The sequence below is a fragment of the Haplochromis burtoni genome, unplaced genomic scaffold (assembly GCF_018398535.1).
Source record: "Haplochromis burtoni strain Fernald_Lab_line unplaced genomic scaffold, NCSU_Asbu1 Contig_266, whole genome shotgun sequence".
NCBI lineage: Eukaryota > Metazoa > Chordata > Actinopteri > Cichliformes > Cichlidae > Haplochromis > Haplochromis burtoni.
The window spans coordinates 682008-698528 of record NW_024582627.1 but is presented as its reverse complement, the minus strand read 5'-3'; the positions used below and the strand labels follow the sequence as shown (position 1 = coordinate 698528).

Sequence of the window (16521 nt, the reverse complement as noted above, 5' to 3'; positions counted from 1 at the left end):
CCCACCCCCCGTTTTTGGCAACTTAGAGGGCATCCGTGCTGTGCAGGCTGGATGATGGTGAACCATTTTGAGTCAGATGTTCCCATAAATGCAGCTTTTTCTCTCCCTGCAGTTATATAAATGAGACAGCAGATGCCCCGAGAAACTGCAGCAATCTTTGAATCACGTTTGGGCTGAAAAGAAGTGAAATGGGGCCTCACGTTTGTTAGCAGCCGGTGAAATTTCCTCCCATATTCAAAATGGTTTCCCTCGAAGGGACAGTTCATTCAAATGACCTGAAGACGGAGGGGAAGTGTAAAGAAATCAAGCGTAAGGCTATGGCTAAAATGTGCAGTTAATCGCAGTGAATCCCTCTTTATCTCATCACCGTCTTCTTTCTCTTTCTCTCATGTGTTTCCTCCCGTGACATCCTCCAGCACTCATCCTCTTGTTCTACTTGGTCTTCTACTGCTTCTTGGCCGGCATGTTCGCTCTGACCATGTGGGTGATGCTGCTCACTCTGGATGACTATGTGCCGAGGTACAGAGACCGCGTTCCAGAGCCAGGTTAGTATCTCTCAAGATTAAAATACACAGGAGTAACTGGACTTTTCCTTTTCTGTTCCTGGCAGCATCACTCATCCAGGCATTCATTATTAATGCCTGCACCAATAAGGTGCTGTCACAATAAAGCGCTGCATAACAGCTGCTTTTTACATCGATCTATTTTGAAGACTCTTCCTGTGTGATATCACCAGTGGATGCTGTTGGCTGAGTGTTTTCTTTCCGAGTGTATAAAGAGGGGAAAGAGGTTCTACAGCCCACAGACGATCAAAGATAGCCAAAAGTCGCAATGTTTTTCCCCCCTTTCTCGTTCACAGTGAACTCCCTGCCCTGTTCCCGCCCACAACCAATCAGCATCTTCATCTACTTTGAACTAGGTGTTGTTGATTTTGGAGGACTGCTTGGCAGGAACCCATGGTTCCACACTGAATACCAACCCAAACAGACACAACCTTGTAGCATAAATTCACCATGATTATTTCTATATCTGCGTATTAGGACATCATTCACCTCCACCTTTAATGACGAGTTTTGATAACTCTGCATAGGCGTGGTTTGATGACCATTAGAATAGTTTCCAGGTTTTTCCAAGGGTAGACAGGAAGAGACCACCCTCACTAACTTCTGAGCTTTAAAGGTTAATCCTGGTAGGCTTTCTTGGGGTAAAGCGTTAACAGCAGATGTAATGGATCTAAGGTTACTTGGGTTCAGTTGATCTGCCTGCCCACAGTGCAGTCACCACACCTGTAAGCAGGAGTGCAGCATGAAGATGGCCATGCAGAAGTGAATTTCAGATTTCCAAATGAATCCTTTTAATAGATTATCAGAATCAGCGATGTTCTCCTACAGTACTCATGGTGACAGCCCAACTATGCTACTTGCTATTTCTTCGCTGACAAACAGAAGGCTAACATTTATTACCAGATGGACATCAATGCCATGATGAAGGGCTTCAGGGCGAATCCTGAAAATGTACTTTTTAAACTCTCAGCTGTATGCAGAACCAATTTTTTTTTATGCTCTGCCAACATACCGTCAGCATAAATGACACTTAATAACAGGGTGATTGTTATTCATAACCGCTGATGCAGACCTGCTGCTGGACAGTGTGGTTGTATAAGATGTGGCGTACTTGTTACGAGATCATCGATGGCTTTGGCAGGACATAACAGTGTTTGAAAGATAAAAATCGAGGTGCAGGCGCCGTGTTTTTGGTGTCATCTCTGACAGTAATCAATGCTGATTGCTGTTGATAGTTTCGATTTTTGTGTTGATGTTCAATGTGTAAATCTGGCTTCCTCTGAGTTGATGGCTGTGTCTGGTTTGTGTTTCCAGTCATTTTTATTAGATGATTGATTGTATTGTGGTGATTCATCTTGGATTGGAGGAGTTAACAGAGCTTTCAGAGACCAACATTATTCTTTATTTAAAAGTTCACAATCATATTAGATTATAAAACATTCATAAATGATCTCAATTTTGCAGCAAATATTATTGTCGTTTTGGCTTCAGTGCTCCGTAGTATGGTGGTTTACACATTGGCCTAACGAGTGAAAGCTTCCCAGCTTGATCCCGGGAGGGACACAAATCCCTTTGGGGTTGTGTCAGGAAGGGCATCAAGCGTAAAAAAATCTGCCAAATCAAATAAGCGGAGCTACCCGCTGTGGCGACCCCGTGTGAATAAGGGAGCAGCTGAAAGTGGCTTTTTATTTGGCTCAAGTGCTGAGAGGGCCTGTCCAACTCACAGTGCCATCCCCACAGCACCACCTACCTGAAACGCATTCAGGGCGTGTGTGAGTATGTGTTCACCGCTTTCCTTCGTTTACCTTATGTCTCGTTACAGGGTTGGTGATTCGTCCAAATTCACTGGACATTACTTTCAACAAATCTGACTCAAAAAACTACAAAACCTATGTCAACCATCTGGAATCCTTCCTGCAAAGTAAGTGCACTTTGCTCTAATGCACGGATAAATTAAACAGATTGAAAGCGAGCTGTAATAAAATGAATACCACTCTCCCTCTCTCCGATCTTTTTCCACTGACTCTTGCCAAATATCTGAATACGCTGTACCTCAATCCATCTCTGTCTCTGCATCAGGATACAACGATTCGATGCAGGAGAACAACGAGGAGTGCATTCCGGGAGAGTATTACATGCAGGATGGCGGTGAGATGACAAAGAAAGTTTGTCCCTTCAGGAGGACCTCCCTGAGTTTGTGCTCTGGCCTTTCCGACACTGACTTTGGATATCAAGAAGGAAAACCCTGTGTGCTGCTGAAGATGAACAGGGTAACACTCGCTATTTCTCACAGATCCAGGGAAACGCGCGTCCTTTTCCTGTTTTCCGCACAGCCTCTATTCTCCACTTATTTGTTCCCAAAAATAAATGATTTCTAATTCTGGACTCACGCAAGCAGCAGCCGTGCACAGTTTCAACCTCTCTTCCTGTTTCTCTCCTTTCGTAGATTATTGGCCTGAAGCCAATTGGGGATCCCTACATCAACTGCACGGTCAAAGTAAAGCATTTTCTCTACATTACACTTGTCCTGCTGGCTTGTATGTGTATTTTTTGTCTTTTTTATTTCTTTCATACAAAAACATAACAGTTTCACTGTTTTCTTTCTGTTGATCTCGCTTTCATTTCTTCCTTCTTTTTGTTTGTGTTGTGTCTGATATCTTCCTGCATGCTGTCACTGATGGCTTTAGGGTAAGATAAACATGTAAATTTTACAGGATAAGGCCAGTAGGGGTGTTAACACATTTTCATTATGTAACATGCCGTTATGCAGGTGACTCTAAACCAGTCTTAGTGCCATTCTAAAGTCTATTTTAATCTAATCGGTGTAAGTTTTCTGCCAGAAATGTCACTTTTTTGGATTGAGCGGAATGCATCGTGTTTTCCACTTCATTTAAACCTCCTCGCTGACAGCAGAGAGTCCTCACTTTTCTGTCTTGTTCCGTCCCGTTTCATGTGGTCTCGGAATATGTCTCATTAATTCGACATTAAATGAATTCCTTCATTGTAAAATCTTTACTCTGAGACGTGTCCTGCCTTGCAGAAAGACCACCCGGTCCAAATGCACTACTTCCCAAGTGAGGGCCGCATTGATAAGATGTATTTCCCCTACTACGGCAAGAAAGCCCATGTAAGTATTTAACTACAGCCGGACAGTATCCACTAACCTGCCCAATAAGTGATGTGTTACTAATAAATGATCGCCTCGGTCCTGATGCAGGAGAACTACATGCAGCCCCTGGTGGCTGTGAAGCTGCTGCTCACCAAGGAGGACTACAACAAGGAGCTGGCCGTGGAGTGCAGGGTAGAGGGCACCAACCTGCGCAACAACGACGAACGGGATAAATTCCTGGGCCGCGTAACGTTCAGGGTTAAGGTGGTGGAGTAAAAGGCAAATATACAGCCTGTGAAAGGAAATCTAATTGAAGCTGCCCACTAAGGATTTATCTTTATTTTATTTTATTTTTTTAAGAAAAAGAAGGAATCGTCAAAACGTCACAAAGGCGGCATTTTGGGATGTGGCACAACACAGTCAGCGAGACAGTGGTACCACATGCTGCTTTCATGACATTTCTGACTTTTCTTTTCTTAACGATTCCTCGCTGACCTCCTCAAAGACCCTCATAACAAAGCACAGGCTCCGCTCGTGAGTCCGTCCGTCCACACGCCCTCCCTCCCCTTTCCCCCTCTTCCCCCCCTTCCCCATTCACCTATTGCACTGTTCATCCTCCGCTCAGTTACGTTTGTTGTTGTTTTTTTTTCTTTATTTGTATTGACGTGATTCGATAACTTATAGCCATTGCAACCAAGCCATTTGGAGCTGTTGTGTAATTGTTGATGAAACAATTTTGTTTAAATTTGTTTTTAGAGCTTCCCGCTGCCAGGGAAGAGAGTGTTGCTTTCATCTCTTAAACTGTATGGATTCAGTATTATCATCAGTGTGGAGAGGATTTTTATCTTGCTGTATAGTATAACTGAGAAAGTAGAACATCTCCAGAGTATTATTCGTCGCACATCACAAAGACTTCATGGAAACATACCGTGATAATCAAGTATAGCCACTGTATCCCTGTATATGAAATGCCAATTACAAAGTCCCTTTCTACTATAAATACATTGTGATCCTATATCATATTTAGGGGAATTATAGATAGATCTTTGTCTTGTGGTCCGCGTAGCCACAACCCAGTCTTGTGCTGTGTGTCCGTCTGTCTGCATGTCCGTCTGTCTGTCTGCCCGTCTTCCTGTTTACTCACCTCTCCACTGCAATAGCAAACACGTGGGTGAGCCCTCCGGGACTTGAGACCACCTCGCGGGGCAGGGGCCGGGGGGTGCCGTCGTGTCGACTGTGGTTCAAGGCGACACGGGCGCGCACTCACTCGCGAGAAGGTACGGTGTAAAAATGAGCTTTTAAGGCGGAGAGGCGCTGGAAAAAGCGTTGTTGCAAAACTCAAAAGTTCACTGTAACTATGTACTGTATATCTATACGTGATCTGTATATCTATCTGGGTCTCAAAGATTGTTAGTTTTTCTCTCTTCTTCAGCCTGTTGATCTGATTGTCTGCCGATCTATTACTCTTCAATGTATATATATATAAACTATCTTACCATATTTACTTAATTCACACTGTATTTTTGTCACAAAAACACAATGTCTGTGCACTGTAAAGAAATAATTTAAACAAAGATTTACAGGAAAATATCTTATTCAAAGCTATGTTTACACAGTCTTAAAAGGAACCCGCATTTGAACAAACAACTTGTAACATCTCTTCAGGGTGCCTTAAGACCTGATGAAATAAATTGTGGGATAAGTGATTTTGAAGAAAAAATGGAGTCCTGTGTTGTGTTTTGTTTTCCTTCATTCAAATTCTACCTTAAATTCTGTCAGCATCCAAGTCAAACTTCACTGATTCTGATTCTTTACAACAACTTGCTTTTTTGCACCAATATCTAATATAGTAAACACTCTGTGCAGACATGGAGGATGACCTGCTGAAGTTCTGATTACGGAGCGTCAGAATGGAGAAGAAAGGCATGGTTGTTGGTGGCAAATGTGCTCGTTTGAGCTGATTACTCTGAATCATCGCTTTACAGAGAATAGTCTGAAAAAGAGAAAATATAAGAGAACAGCAGTTCTTTGGACGAAAATGCCTTTTTGATGCCAGAGGACAGAAGAGAATTGTCAGATTCCTAAAGGTAATAAGAAGGTAACAGCTATTTAAATAACTCATTACAACCAGTGTATGCAGAAGACCATCTCTGAATGTGCAACATGTCAAACCTTGAAGCAGAAGACCTGAGAACAGGAGACTGAAGCTAATATTTGCACAGAGTCACCAAAACTGGAGAAACAGAAGATTTGGATAAACGCTGTCCAATCTGCTGAGTCACATTCAGATGGTAGGGCCAGAATTTAAATGAGATGAAATCATGGATCCATCCTTCCTTGTATCAGCAGTTCAGCCACCTGCCGCATTTTCTTGCTGCACTTAATGCCACACTTTGATCGTCAAAATTACCAGCTGAGTATCGTTTAAACACCGCAGCCTACCCGAGCATTGTTGCTGACCACAGTTTGTGTTTGTGACTGCACCCAGCAGGATAGTGCACCATGTCACAAAGCACAAATGATGTCAAACTGGGCTCTTGAACATGACAATGAGTTCGCTGTACTCAAACCGCCATAGTCACCAGATCTCAGTCCAACAGAGCACCTTTGGGATGCAGTGAAACGGGAGATTTTTGAAAACAGAAGCAGCTTTTCTTCCTCCTGTGAAATAACAATGATCTGACCTCTTTTGTCCGGGGACAGTTACATAAATGAAGCCATGTGTAATGATGGAGGGGGATTCTGTCTTTGGAGGAACTGATAACAACTCAGACACCTGATGCCCAGAGCCAAACCCAGACACTATTGTTGTAATGGGTCACAACCCCCCCAAAAGGCCTCAAAACACTTATTTAATCTTTAACAAGGACATGTTTTCATACATGTATCAATTCATTTTTAGGGCACATCTTGATTTCGCCCATCATGTGACTGAACAAAGGAATGTTTAATCGTATTTTTGGATGCATCATAAAATTACATAATTGTACTTGTTTAAATTCCCAATTCTGCTTCATACCTCTGGGACTGGAAAGAGAGCTAATGAGGGACCGCAGTTGTTTATTGAAGCCTGGGATTGTTTATCTTCAGCCTCTAAGTACTCTCACCGCAGTTGCAGCACATATTTGCTGGCACACGAGGGAGCCAGAAGCAAGAATAGTTTAGGCATGCGCGTGGCACTAACACAGTGCTGCTTGTTGGATGACGAACTGCAAGGGAGCAGGTCTTGGTGTGGCATTTGAACTTAGCAGGTACTTGCTTAAATAAAATCTAAACAATCATTAGTCTGTAAAGATTTGTTCATCTTTATAACCTCAACAGTCTTTTCCTCATTTCTCAGAAACCTAGTCTAGCCGGGTATTTGTGCAAAAGGCCAGACCTGCAACTGAGTCTGAAATGGCTGTAGAGGTCAGAATACATCAGTAGAGGCATTCGGATCACACCTGTCCACTCTAATTTCACAGCGCCTTCATCTGCCCGGCTCCTGCAGCGCCCCTGGGCTGCAGCAGCTCAGTCCTTTCGTTGTCAACAGCAGTTTGAACCCAAGTCCTGCTACATGAGATAATCTGTCGGGGTTTAGCTGCAGCAAGAATCCACCTTAAGTTCTGCTAAGCTCTTACCGTCCTTGAGTTGGGCTGAACAACTGGTACTGGAGACAAAAGAAAGTACACTTCTTCAGCTGTATGGACGAAGGAGGTGGGCAAACATGTAAAATAAACCGCTCTGACATGAAGAACTCACACATAAATGAGTGTTTCATGTGTTAGTGTCTTCCATAATCATTTCATATTTTCCCCTTCTAGCCATCACAGCCACCAGGATACATTTAAAGGTTGACTTTTAATTTCATTCATATTTCACTAAAAAAGGAGAGACCAAACGTGATGAAGCTGTGAAATGTTTTACAGTTCTGAGATGCTACAGAACTTGAAGGGATTTGAAGCTGATTTGAGCAAAGAAGGCGCAAGGATAACACTGGTTATCGCCTTATCAGCTATGAGCTAAACATGCCAGTTTGGAGCACAGCCTGAATGTAGTCAGCATCCTAAAGGGATTAATGCGACTGATATTTTTAGGTTTTACTCCAGAGTTCTCCGCAGCACTTTCCCTGTGGTTATATTTAGCCCAGAGAACATGCGCGGCATGACTCGATTTGGGCCGCTCTCTGACGCTGGTGGTGGAAATGTTCAGGCTTCAAGGTGACAACAAATGACAAACACATGAATATTCATGAGTGAAGAAAGACACTTTTTAAAAGACATTTTAATTTATTCAAATGAGTCACGATTCAAGGAAACGTCTGCTGTGCTGTACTTCATCTAGTGTAGCAATTCCTCTCATTTTATATTTACATGCATCGTGTACTTATTAAAATTACCTGTATAAACTGACCTCTGCGCAAGATCTGGAAATTTAAAAACTCTTTAGAGTCTCTAGACTCAGCCCAACAACCTCAAACTAAGAAAGGAGCCCCGAGTTAGCGTTTCAGGGCCAGTATAAAGCAACCTGTGCATTCCTGGTTCAGGAATTTATTGCTCAATCTGTCTAAATTTTAATCTTTTATGTGCAGCAATGAGCTGCTTTTTCAGCGCTCATCTCTCCCCCAAAATCCCAGAGCGAGAGTCTCCATTTCTCACTACAAGCAGAGGCTCACAGCACCAACAGCAGAGGGACTCACTGAAGAGGTTTTTGGTATTCTTCACTCTCTTTCATTTAATTCTATATTATAAATTACTTACATACAATATTTTCCTTTCTCTCTGTGCATAGATATATATATATATATATATATTTCTTTATATACAATACATACAATTGTAACAGTTGGTCTTATAAAACTAAAACATTCAGTGTAAATGCAATCCTAATTGTCAGATTTAGGATCACAACAGGTGACTAAAAAAACACAATTATGTCCTCCACATGGTGTTAGATAAAAAGCACTTTCGTCGTAGAAACAGAGTGATCTGATGACAGCAAGGAAAGTGCTCTGAAATTCTACAGTTCGCTACCAATGAACCTCCTCCAATTCTGTTGAATGTCTACATGTGTGGTTGTTCCTGTTTGCTTGTAACACAACACTGCTTCAGCTGGTAAAACCACACTGACTGAACCTCTTAGACAGGAAAGTAATAAGGTAGTTCTGGCACAAACATATTGCGTTAACTTGCTCCTCTTACTCCTCTAATGTGTGTCATTAATGAAAACTTTAGTAACGCTTTCTCCTAGCAGTCATTTATGGTCAAAGTCGTTGCAAAGCTACAACATTAGAAAAGAAAAAGAAGCTGTGAACCTGAGCGACAGTGCTCGAAACACATTGTCAAATCCTTCATACTTTACTGCTTCCCTATGCCATGGACATCCTTACAAGAGAGGGACGGTGCGCCTTTCTCGACAGACACACTCGTGTTCGCCTCTCGTAAAACCTTTTTTCTTTTTTACACGAGTTTAGAAAACAAAATACTGAATGTTAACACGGTTGTTTCGTATCAAATGTGGCTGCTCACAGCAATGTACACGTGCCAGACTTCTTGTCATCGTCGAGACCTCCTCCACCTTCTTTCCTGTTGGGATCATTGAGTTCATCAAATAGTCCAGTGTCGATCATCTCCTGCTGCCATGGGATGGGTACAGCGCCTGTGCTAAACTCCTTGAAGAATTTCTCGTCATTGGCGTCGAACTCGATGCCCTTGATCTCAGAGAACTCGGCGATGTCACCAGTGTCCTTGGCATAGACAACGTTGGGCTTGGGGACCCATGGAGGGTCAACCAGCCCTGCCTCCAGGCGGGGAAAGTTGATGGTCTTGAACCACTCGTGTTTCCTGGGATCCTCCATGTTGTTCCTAATGAAAAGACAAAAAATACACTTCTCCATCAGAGTTGGTGAATTGCAATGTCCGATCCATGTGGCAACTCAAGGGCAGCGTTTAGACATCCATTATACTAGCATTAAGTTCACAAATGGCAATAAACTTCTTGGATAAAAGAGCCACTTACCTCATGCCCAGACGCTCATCCATTTTCTTCTTGAGGAACAGCTGGATGATGTCCTTGGTTAGTGCATCAAAGCACTTGTGCTCCCACTTTGGCTCCTCATTTTGGATGCGCCTCTGCACCTCTTCCTTCTCAACCTTCTCCTTTTTGCTCTCAGGGCCTTTAAAAGGTGTGTAGCCAGCCACCATCTCATAGATACTGCAGCCCAGGGCCCACCAGTCCACTGATGTCCTGTATGGGGTTTTGGTCAGGAGCTCAGGGGCCATGTAGGCTCCAGTACCAGCCTGGATAAAGGACGAATATGAGATTCAAATACAAAAAACACTTCATTAGATATTCTGACCTAATGGAAGGTGCTTCATATTTATTACGAAACTTGAAACTTGTAAGACCATTTAAGGAGGAAGCACTTAACACCAAGCAAAAAGTAGGTATAGTATTATACAGCATACCCCTCAACAGAAGAAGAGAGCTAAAAATCTTTATAAAGTCTTCACATCTTGTCTCTTTAACTTTCACCTGTCACTCTATTCCCTACTTTCTTCCTGCCCTTCTGCTCCCATGTCATCCTTGCTTTCCCTATATGACCCCACATGTAGCCTCGGACCAGGAGCTTAATCCTATTGCTAAGCCTACTACCTGTCAAGAGTTGTGTATGTCTACGCACTGACAGAGCTGTCCGGCCTCTTATATAAGGGACAGCCATTTTTGGATACTATAGCTACCAGCAGAAATAATACCAGACAGCACATAGCCATGAATTACTAATGGACATATACAGTAAACTGATATAAAACTTTAAAAGCTACTGCAAGCAAACAGTAGGAACTACAGGATTCACTGTCCTGCTATAGTGACACCAAAAATGCATTTACTATGTACTGAAAGTATTCTGTGTGGAGCTAGGATGTCCTCCACGTACACCCAGGTGCTCCACCTACAGTCCAAAGATAGAAAGACTGGGTGAATGGAAACTAAAGTATTGCCTGTTACATGTCGGCCCTGTGACTGACTGGCACGCTATATACTGTTTAAACATTACTTATGTATTTTATATTACAAGATACCAAGCATGCAAAACTAGTAAAATGCATTCATTTTCCAATTTGTTCCCTGTGCAACTTTTAAAAAAACACCCATGTATGACCACTCATGTCATAAATTTAAATCAAAGTTCATCTGGTTTTAGTGTGTTTTTAGTGTTTTTAAAGAACCATTCCAGACGTGTTTGCAAACTAGCACATCTAAACATATTCAGCGTACATTTTACCTGGATCTGTCAATCTAATCTGGGACAGACTTGTGTAATTCCACTAAGAGGATTAGGGGTCCAAAGCCAGCCTTGCCTGTAAAGGTTAGCCTAGTCACTTTGGCTGGCTGAGGAGCATCAGAGTACGTGATAATGAGCTTACTGGACTTTCATATAGCCAAGAGCTTACTCTTTGCTGCAGCAAGTAAGTCCTAAAGAAACCCTGGTCCTTAGATGTGTACAGTGGGGTATAATTTAGTGTTAGCATTACCTACCGTTTGTCAAAAACATGTTTTTGTCGGGAAATCACAATTATTATTATCATTTTAATTAATTATGCAACTACTGGTGTGACATCGTGAACTCAGTGAGAACATTGTATCTCTATTTCCTTTTCTTGGGAGTAAAGCAAGAGACTGATATGCTATGTATGTGCTGTTGAAAGACAGTGCAGCAGAGATAAGGTGTCAGAAATAACTAAATCCCTGTGACCAGATTCTTCAGGGAGACCTTCTTACACTTAGCAAGCAGTACTTTTAAAAGCACTGCACCTGCAAGATCTCTAACATAACCACAGCACAAAATGGTGTCCTATAAATAGCCCAGCTATAATCTGACCGCTAAAGGATCAAATGACTTATATAATCGATTCAGAGACTCTCATCGCACAGATCCTTAAGGAATCCAGTAATCCCTGTCCGGATTTAAAGTAAACGCCAAACCAGGACTGACATCTGCCCAGTATCTTACCTCCACCTGTCTTCGGATAATTTAAAAAGACGTAGTGGAAATCAAAGCTTGTGTATGTATATGTGTGGTTTATGATGAGTTGACAAAAATATGTCTATAAGAGCGTGAGTCAGCACAGGATATTTTGCGAGCAGCAAAATATGCCTTATGCATTGACTAACAGCCCATTTATGGTAGATATTTTCTACCGTACTTTGACTGCCCACTCATTCACAAGGAGTCACCACAGTGGGTAGTTCCACATGTTTGAGTTTTTACACCGGATGCTGCTCCTGATGCAATCCTCCTGGAATTAAACCAGGGGTCTTTTGCTTGTTAGGGAAATGTGTAAACCACTACACTGTGGAGCTACTATGAAATCCTATAATCAGTCCTGGCATCATATAGCTGTGGCTCTAAAGCTAACAGATTTCTAAGAGCTTAAGAGTGAAACTCAGTGTACTTGTTGTTCTGCATCTTGTTAAAAGTGGAAAAGAAAAACCTGCCATCTAAATTTATAACATCACTGTCGTGTGGGACATCTACTCACCATCTGGGTGACAGTCTTCTCTGGAATGACTTCTATGGCCAGACCCAAATCTGAAAGTCGGCACTGGCCTTGGCTATCAAGCAACACGTTCTCTGGTTTCATGTCACGATATATTATATTCATGTCGTGCAGGTGCAGAATGCCAGTGGTGATCTGCGCTGTGTAGTGGATGATGCGTTTCATCTCAATGCCCTTGTCCACACCCTTGCCATCGTAGCCTATGTTGTAAATGTGGTACTTGAGGTCTCCTCCATTCATCAGGGTCATGACAAGGCACAGGTGGGTCTTGTTGGCATAAGCATACGCCAAGTTGACCAGGAACAGGCTGTTAACCTTCTCTAAGATTTTCTTCTCCAACAGGGCCATCTTCTCACCTCCCTTCTTCTTCAGACGCTTTTTACACAACTTCTTGCAGGCATACATCTGGCCCGTGTTCTTGACCTGAACAGCACATACCTGGAGGAAAACACGTTACTTGTTAGGAGTGTTAGCTTCCAGATGTTCATCAAATCATTTTAATTCATTTTACTACAAAAAAAAAAGCCTGGTCTCTTGGTAGCTTACTGACTGATCGGATAGCTCCCACTCTCTACTTTAGTATTAACAAAATGTACACAAGAAAATAGATGTGACTTATCCTTTAAAACTTAAATGTTCCTATTTCAGAATTTCACACTAAATATGATCATAAATAATTTTTAATCCAGAGAGTGGTGCATGACTTAATGTTTAAGATGATAATCTAGCTTGACCCTTGCCAGTGATGTCTTGACAAATCTGACACCTCTCTTGCAGTCAAGGCCCACTATCTGAAAAGTCACTTCACTTATCATTGTTTATAATTCAAAGGTGATTTCTACTTTACTAGCTAAATGAAAAGACTGGACTCATTGCTTAACTCTCAACCACTGTGTATGCTGATTTAGCACAAAGCAATAACAGTCACAGCAAATCTTCACCAGGTTATCGCCAAAATCTCCACATTTACATTAAACAGATATAGTATAATTTTTTGGTGACTAAATTGCTCTTTGGACTTCTATTGTATTAATTTTCTGAGCAAGTTGCATTGTTAAATGTTTGTTTATTTAAGCCTGTTTGTCAGAGCTCGAGTTGACAGTAAAAAAGTTCTTCAGGGTTCAATTGTGGGTCCTCTATCAGTGCATTAGACACTGTCAGCCTAAGCCATGATGAAAGCATTTTTACACACATATATTTTTGGTGCCTCTCAATACATTTTATTTTTGCCGTTTACATAATTTCATACTGCTCTCCACTAATCCACTAATATAATTACTGCTCAGTTAATATGCTTACACAGCAGTTTTTTTTCTTTAAAAATATAATATTTTAAATTAAAGTGCACTTTCAGTTACTGGGTTGAAAGCTTTCATATGTTCTTTAATCCTCAGGTGTTTTGAAAAGACACAATCCCTAAACCAATTAAACAAAGTAATACCTTGTGAAACGCAAGACAAAATTTAAGCTGTAATGCCTGTGTGGTATGTGACTTCATGGTCAGTCTCAGACATGTTAAAACTTAAAGATGTGATTTACTTATATGTGTAATTATGTGTAGAGCACACCTCTACAGCTTATTTTAGCTTTATCCATACTCTATGGTCATAATGGGATGACTCTTGCAACTCAAATAAATTAATTGAGATGTGTTTGCATGCTTACCTCTCCAAAGCCTCCTTTTCCTAGAGTTCTGAACTCATAGAAGTATTTGTCATTGACGGGCTGTTTCTCGTACTCCTTCCACTGGAGGAATTTGTCAAAGAACGGGCTGGCCTGATAATCTGTGAAGGGTTTTCCTTTCAGAAATTCTCTTACACCGTCTTGGACCTTGCCTTTCATCACCTCCTCGAAATTGGCATTGGTGACAGATTTGCATTTGTCAGCAGCCTCTCCAGTAAGAAATGTCAGAAAGCTCTTGGAGTCAGCCTTACAATACTTGGTCATGATGTTTTGGCGTGCCTTGTCTTTTGTTGCTCCTTCAGCCAGATCCCAGTCATACAACTCATCCAAGAACTCTGCGGCAAGCTTAAACTCATTGTTACTTGCAAGGAACTCGCGGAAAAACTTTTTGCCAATAGGCTGCCTTTCACAAAGCAATGTAAAGTCCTTTTCAATGGTAGCTCGTACTGACGTGCACGCCTCAGGTTTGGGGAGAGACAAGCTGCGACGCCGCTTTTTCATCTCCTTGTCATCGCCACCCTGAGCTTTTAGGTAGGCCGTGTTGGCCACCAGGTTATCCAGTCCCCCCATGTCACACATCTTGACAGCTGTATGTTGTCTGTCCCCTCTAAGAAACTGGGTTCTTCAGTGGGTGCCGATGGATACCCTGACACTTTCAGAATGTGTGTCTGTGTGATGGCGCAATTTGCTCAAAAGCCACCGTGCAAATGAGCTTCCTTACCCAGTCTACCTGCAAACCTAAGACACACTGACACACCCAGTAATTACTCATTTAGAATTAAATACCAGGGAGGGATTTTGGCTTAAGGATCTTTGTGTGGTCTATTCAAGGATGCTGAGCACGGAAAGGGAATCGTAAGCGGGCTCTGTGGTAAGAGGCTTTGTAGCCCTATATATTTATTCATGGTGTTCAGTATTCTTTGAGTAGTTCAGTGAGTTCTGTTGACTATGCATTTAATGTTGAGGTAGTAAAAGATCAGAAATAAGCATAAAGTACTCTGGGAAGAGTGTGTCACGATCAAGCAATGTAGTTCATCAGCATCCTACTTTTTTCTCTTTCCCCTCATCCAGACTCAACAGAGCAGATACATTAGAGAGCTTGCTGCTAATCTGTCTGCTTCTTTTTTTGCCCTCACACTTTCATTCTCATGATTCACCTCATTCATCACTGAACAGCACGTCACAATGACACCTACTGAGGACATTCAAGAGAACGCTTACCACAAGACTCTATTTTCTTAGACAACAGCCAAATGTTTACTTAGTTCATGTTTAGGGTGTTATCATTTATCCACAATACGATTGTATAGCTCACTGATCTGAGGAGCTGTTGAACAGACATGTGGAGCAGACCATCATAAATTAATCTGTTGCATGTGAAGGCTAGAGTTTTGAATCTTGAAAATTATAGCATGTACATTATTTGCTGTATATAATGTAAAATGCAAATTACTTTCTGTATGAGTAAAAGTCAACAGAGAGAAAAACATACATCAGCAGTGGTCCCATCTTTGGAAGTGTACACGTGTCAAAGAAACATACAGGATTGGATTAGTGTGGCTCCAGTAGCTCGGTAGTGATCACTTTATAAAAGCCTGACAAATACGACCTTAATCGTGTGAGCGACTTGGCTACTGCCTAACAGAGAGACAACAAAGGAAAGGCCAAATATGTATATTAGCCAACCACTGATATTTTTCTAATTGCAATAAATTTGCTATATTAGGGTACATTCCAGTGCACACACATAAATATGTATATACAACACAGATGAATATATAATTTATACCATAAAATAATATGCATATGTTATAAATGGTATAATAAATGTATTAAGTCAACATTTTAATTTAATTGTTGCAACTTTTTCTTGAAATTAAAGAAAAGTTTTGTATTTTCCTTTTGTTACTGTTGGCAGGAGTCCTACCAGCCAGCTATGATAATGCAGGCTAATTCAGTACAATAAACCTTGGATAATATTAGCTAATCCTTTCTCAAATGGCCTCAAGCTCTCAGTGCCCCACAGAAGATCAAGAGCTTTGCTTAGTGTTTGAAATCTCCAATCTTTAAACTTTTGTTTTTCAAAAAGACCACGAAGAGCAAGCAGTGTGGCAGGGCAGGAAATCTCACAGCGAAAACAGTAGTTTCCTTAGCGAAATTTCAATTTGCTGTATTTGCCATCTAAATTTCTATGCAGTTACAATGAGGAAAGACCTTAATTAAACTTAGATCTTGTTCACTGGTATTTCACTAAACTCTAACTAAAAATAATCATATTGGGATCCACCTGCTGAAGACAACTTCAGCAAGTCAAAAGTCAATCATCTTGTAAATGGATCAGTGTCACTGAAGTACTTTAAGCCTCCTGAGGGGATGAAAAGAGACCAAAGGTTTCATCTTTTACTAGGTCAGAGAAGTCAGAGTAAGGTAAGCTGAAAGATCTACGGCCACTCTGTAGGTTCCCACTTACTTTACAAACGATCTCTCCTGATCCAGCCAACTGTCACGGAGCTCATGAACTCATTTAGACAAACATATGTATGGCACCAGCCATAACCAAGTATGCAAGTGAGATTAAAAATAAAGCAGAAGAACATACATTCTTCTATTTTGTATGTTTTGTATT

The 16521-nt window shown here is 41.4% G+C and overlaps 2 protein-coding genes across 2 annotated transcripts in view; one reads left to right on the top strand and one right to left on the bottom strand.

Moving 5' to 3' along the window:
• The window catches only part of atp1b3a (ATPase Na+/K+ transporting subunit beta 3a), a gene marked incomplete at its 5' end in the record, with an annotated part of 6388 nt that extends 996 nt beyond the window's left edge, over window positions 1-5392 (top strand). Inside the window, 6 exon segments of the mRNA XM_005939393.3 lie at window positions 417-545; window positions 2386-2484; window positions 2643-2833; window positions 3010-3060; window positions 3604-3690; window positions 3781-5392. Coding sequence (XP_005939455.2) covers window positions 417-545; window positions 2386-2484; window positions 2643-2833; window positions 3010-3060; window positions 3604-3690; window positions 3781-3948 — 725 coding nt within the window.
• A 1755-nt stretch (window positions 5393-7147) lies between these two features.
• Window positions 7148-14649, bottom strand: grk7a (G protein-coupled receptor kinase 7a). The gene is made up of 4 exons (XM_005939392.2): window positions 13878-14649; window positions 12195-12650; window positions 9670-9950; window positions 7148-9515 (listed from the first exon to the last, which is right to left on the bottom strand). Exons 1-4 carry the CDS (start codon window positions 14472-14474, stop codon window positions 9176-9178), a joined length of 1674 nt encoding a protein of 557 aa, XP_005939454.1. The 5' UTR covers window positions 14475-14649; the 3' UTR covers window positions 7148-9175.
• Window positions 14650-16521: the final 1872 nt, after the last annotated feature.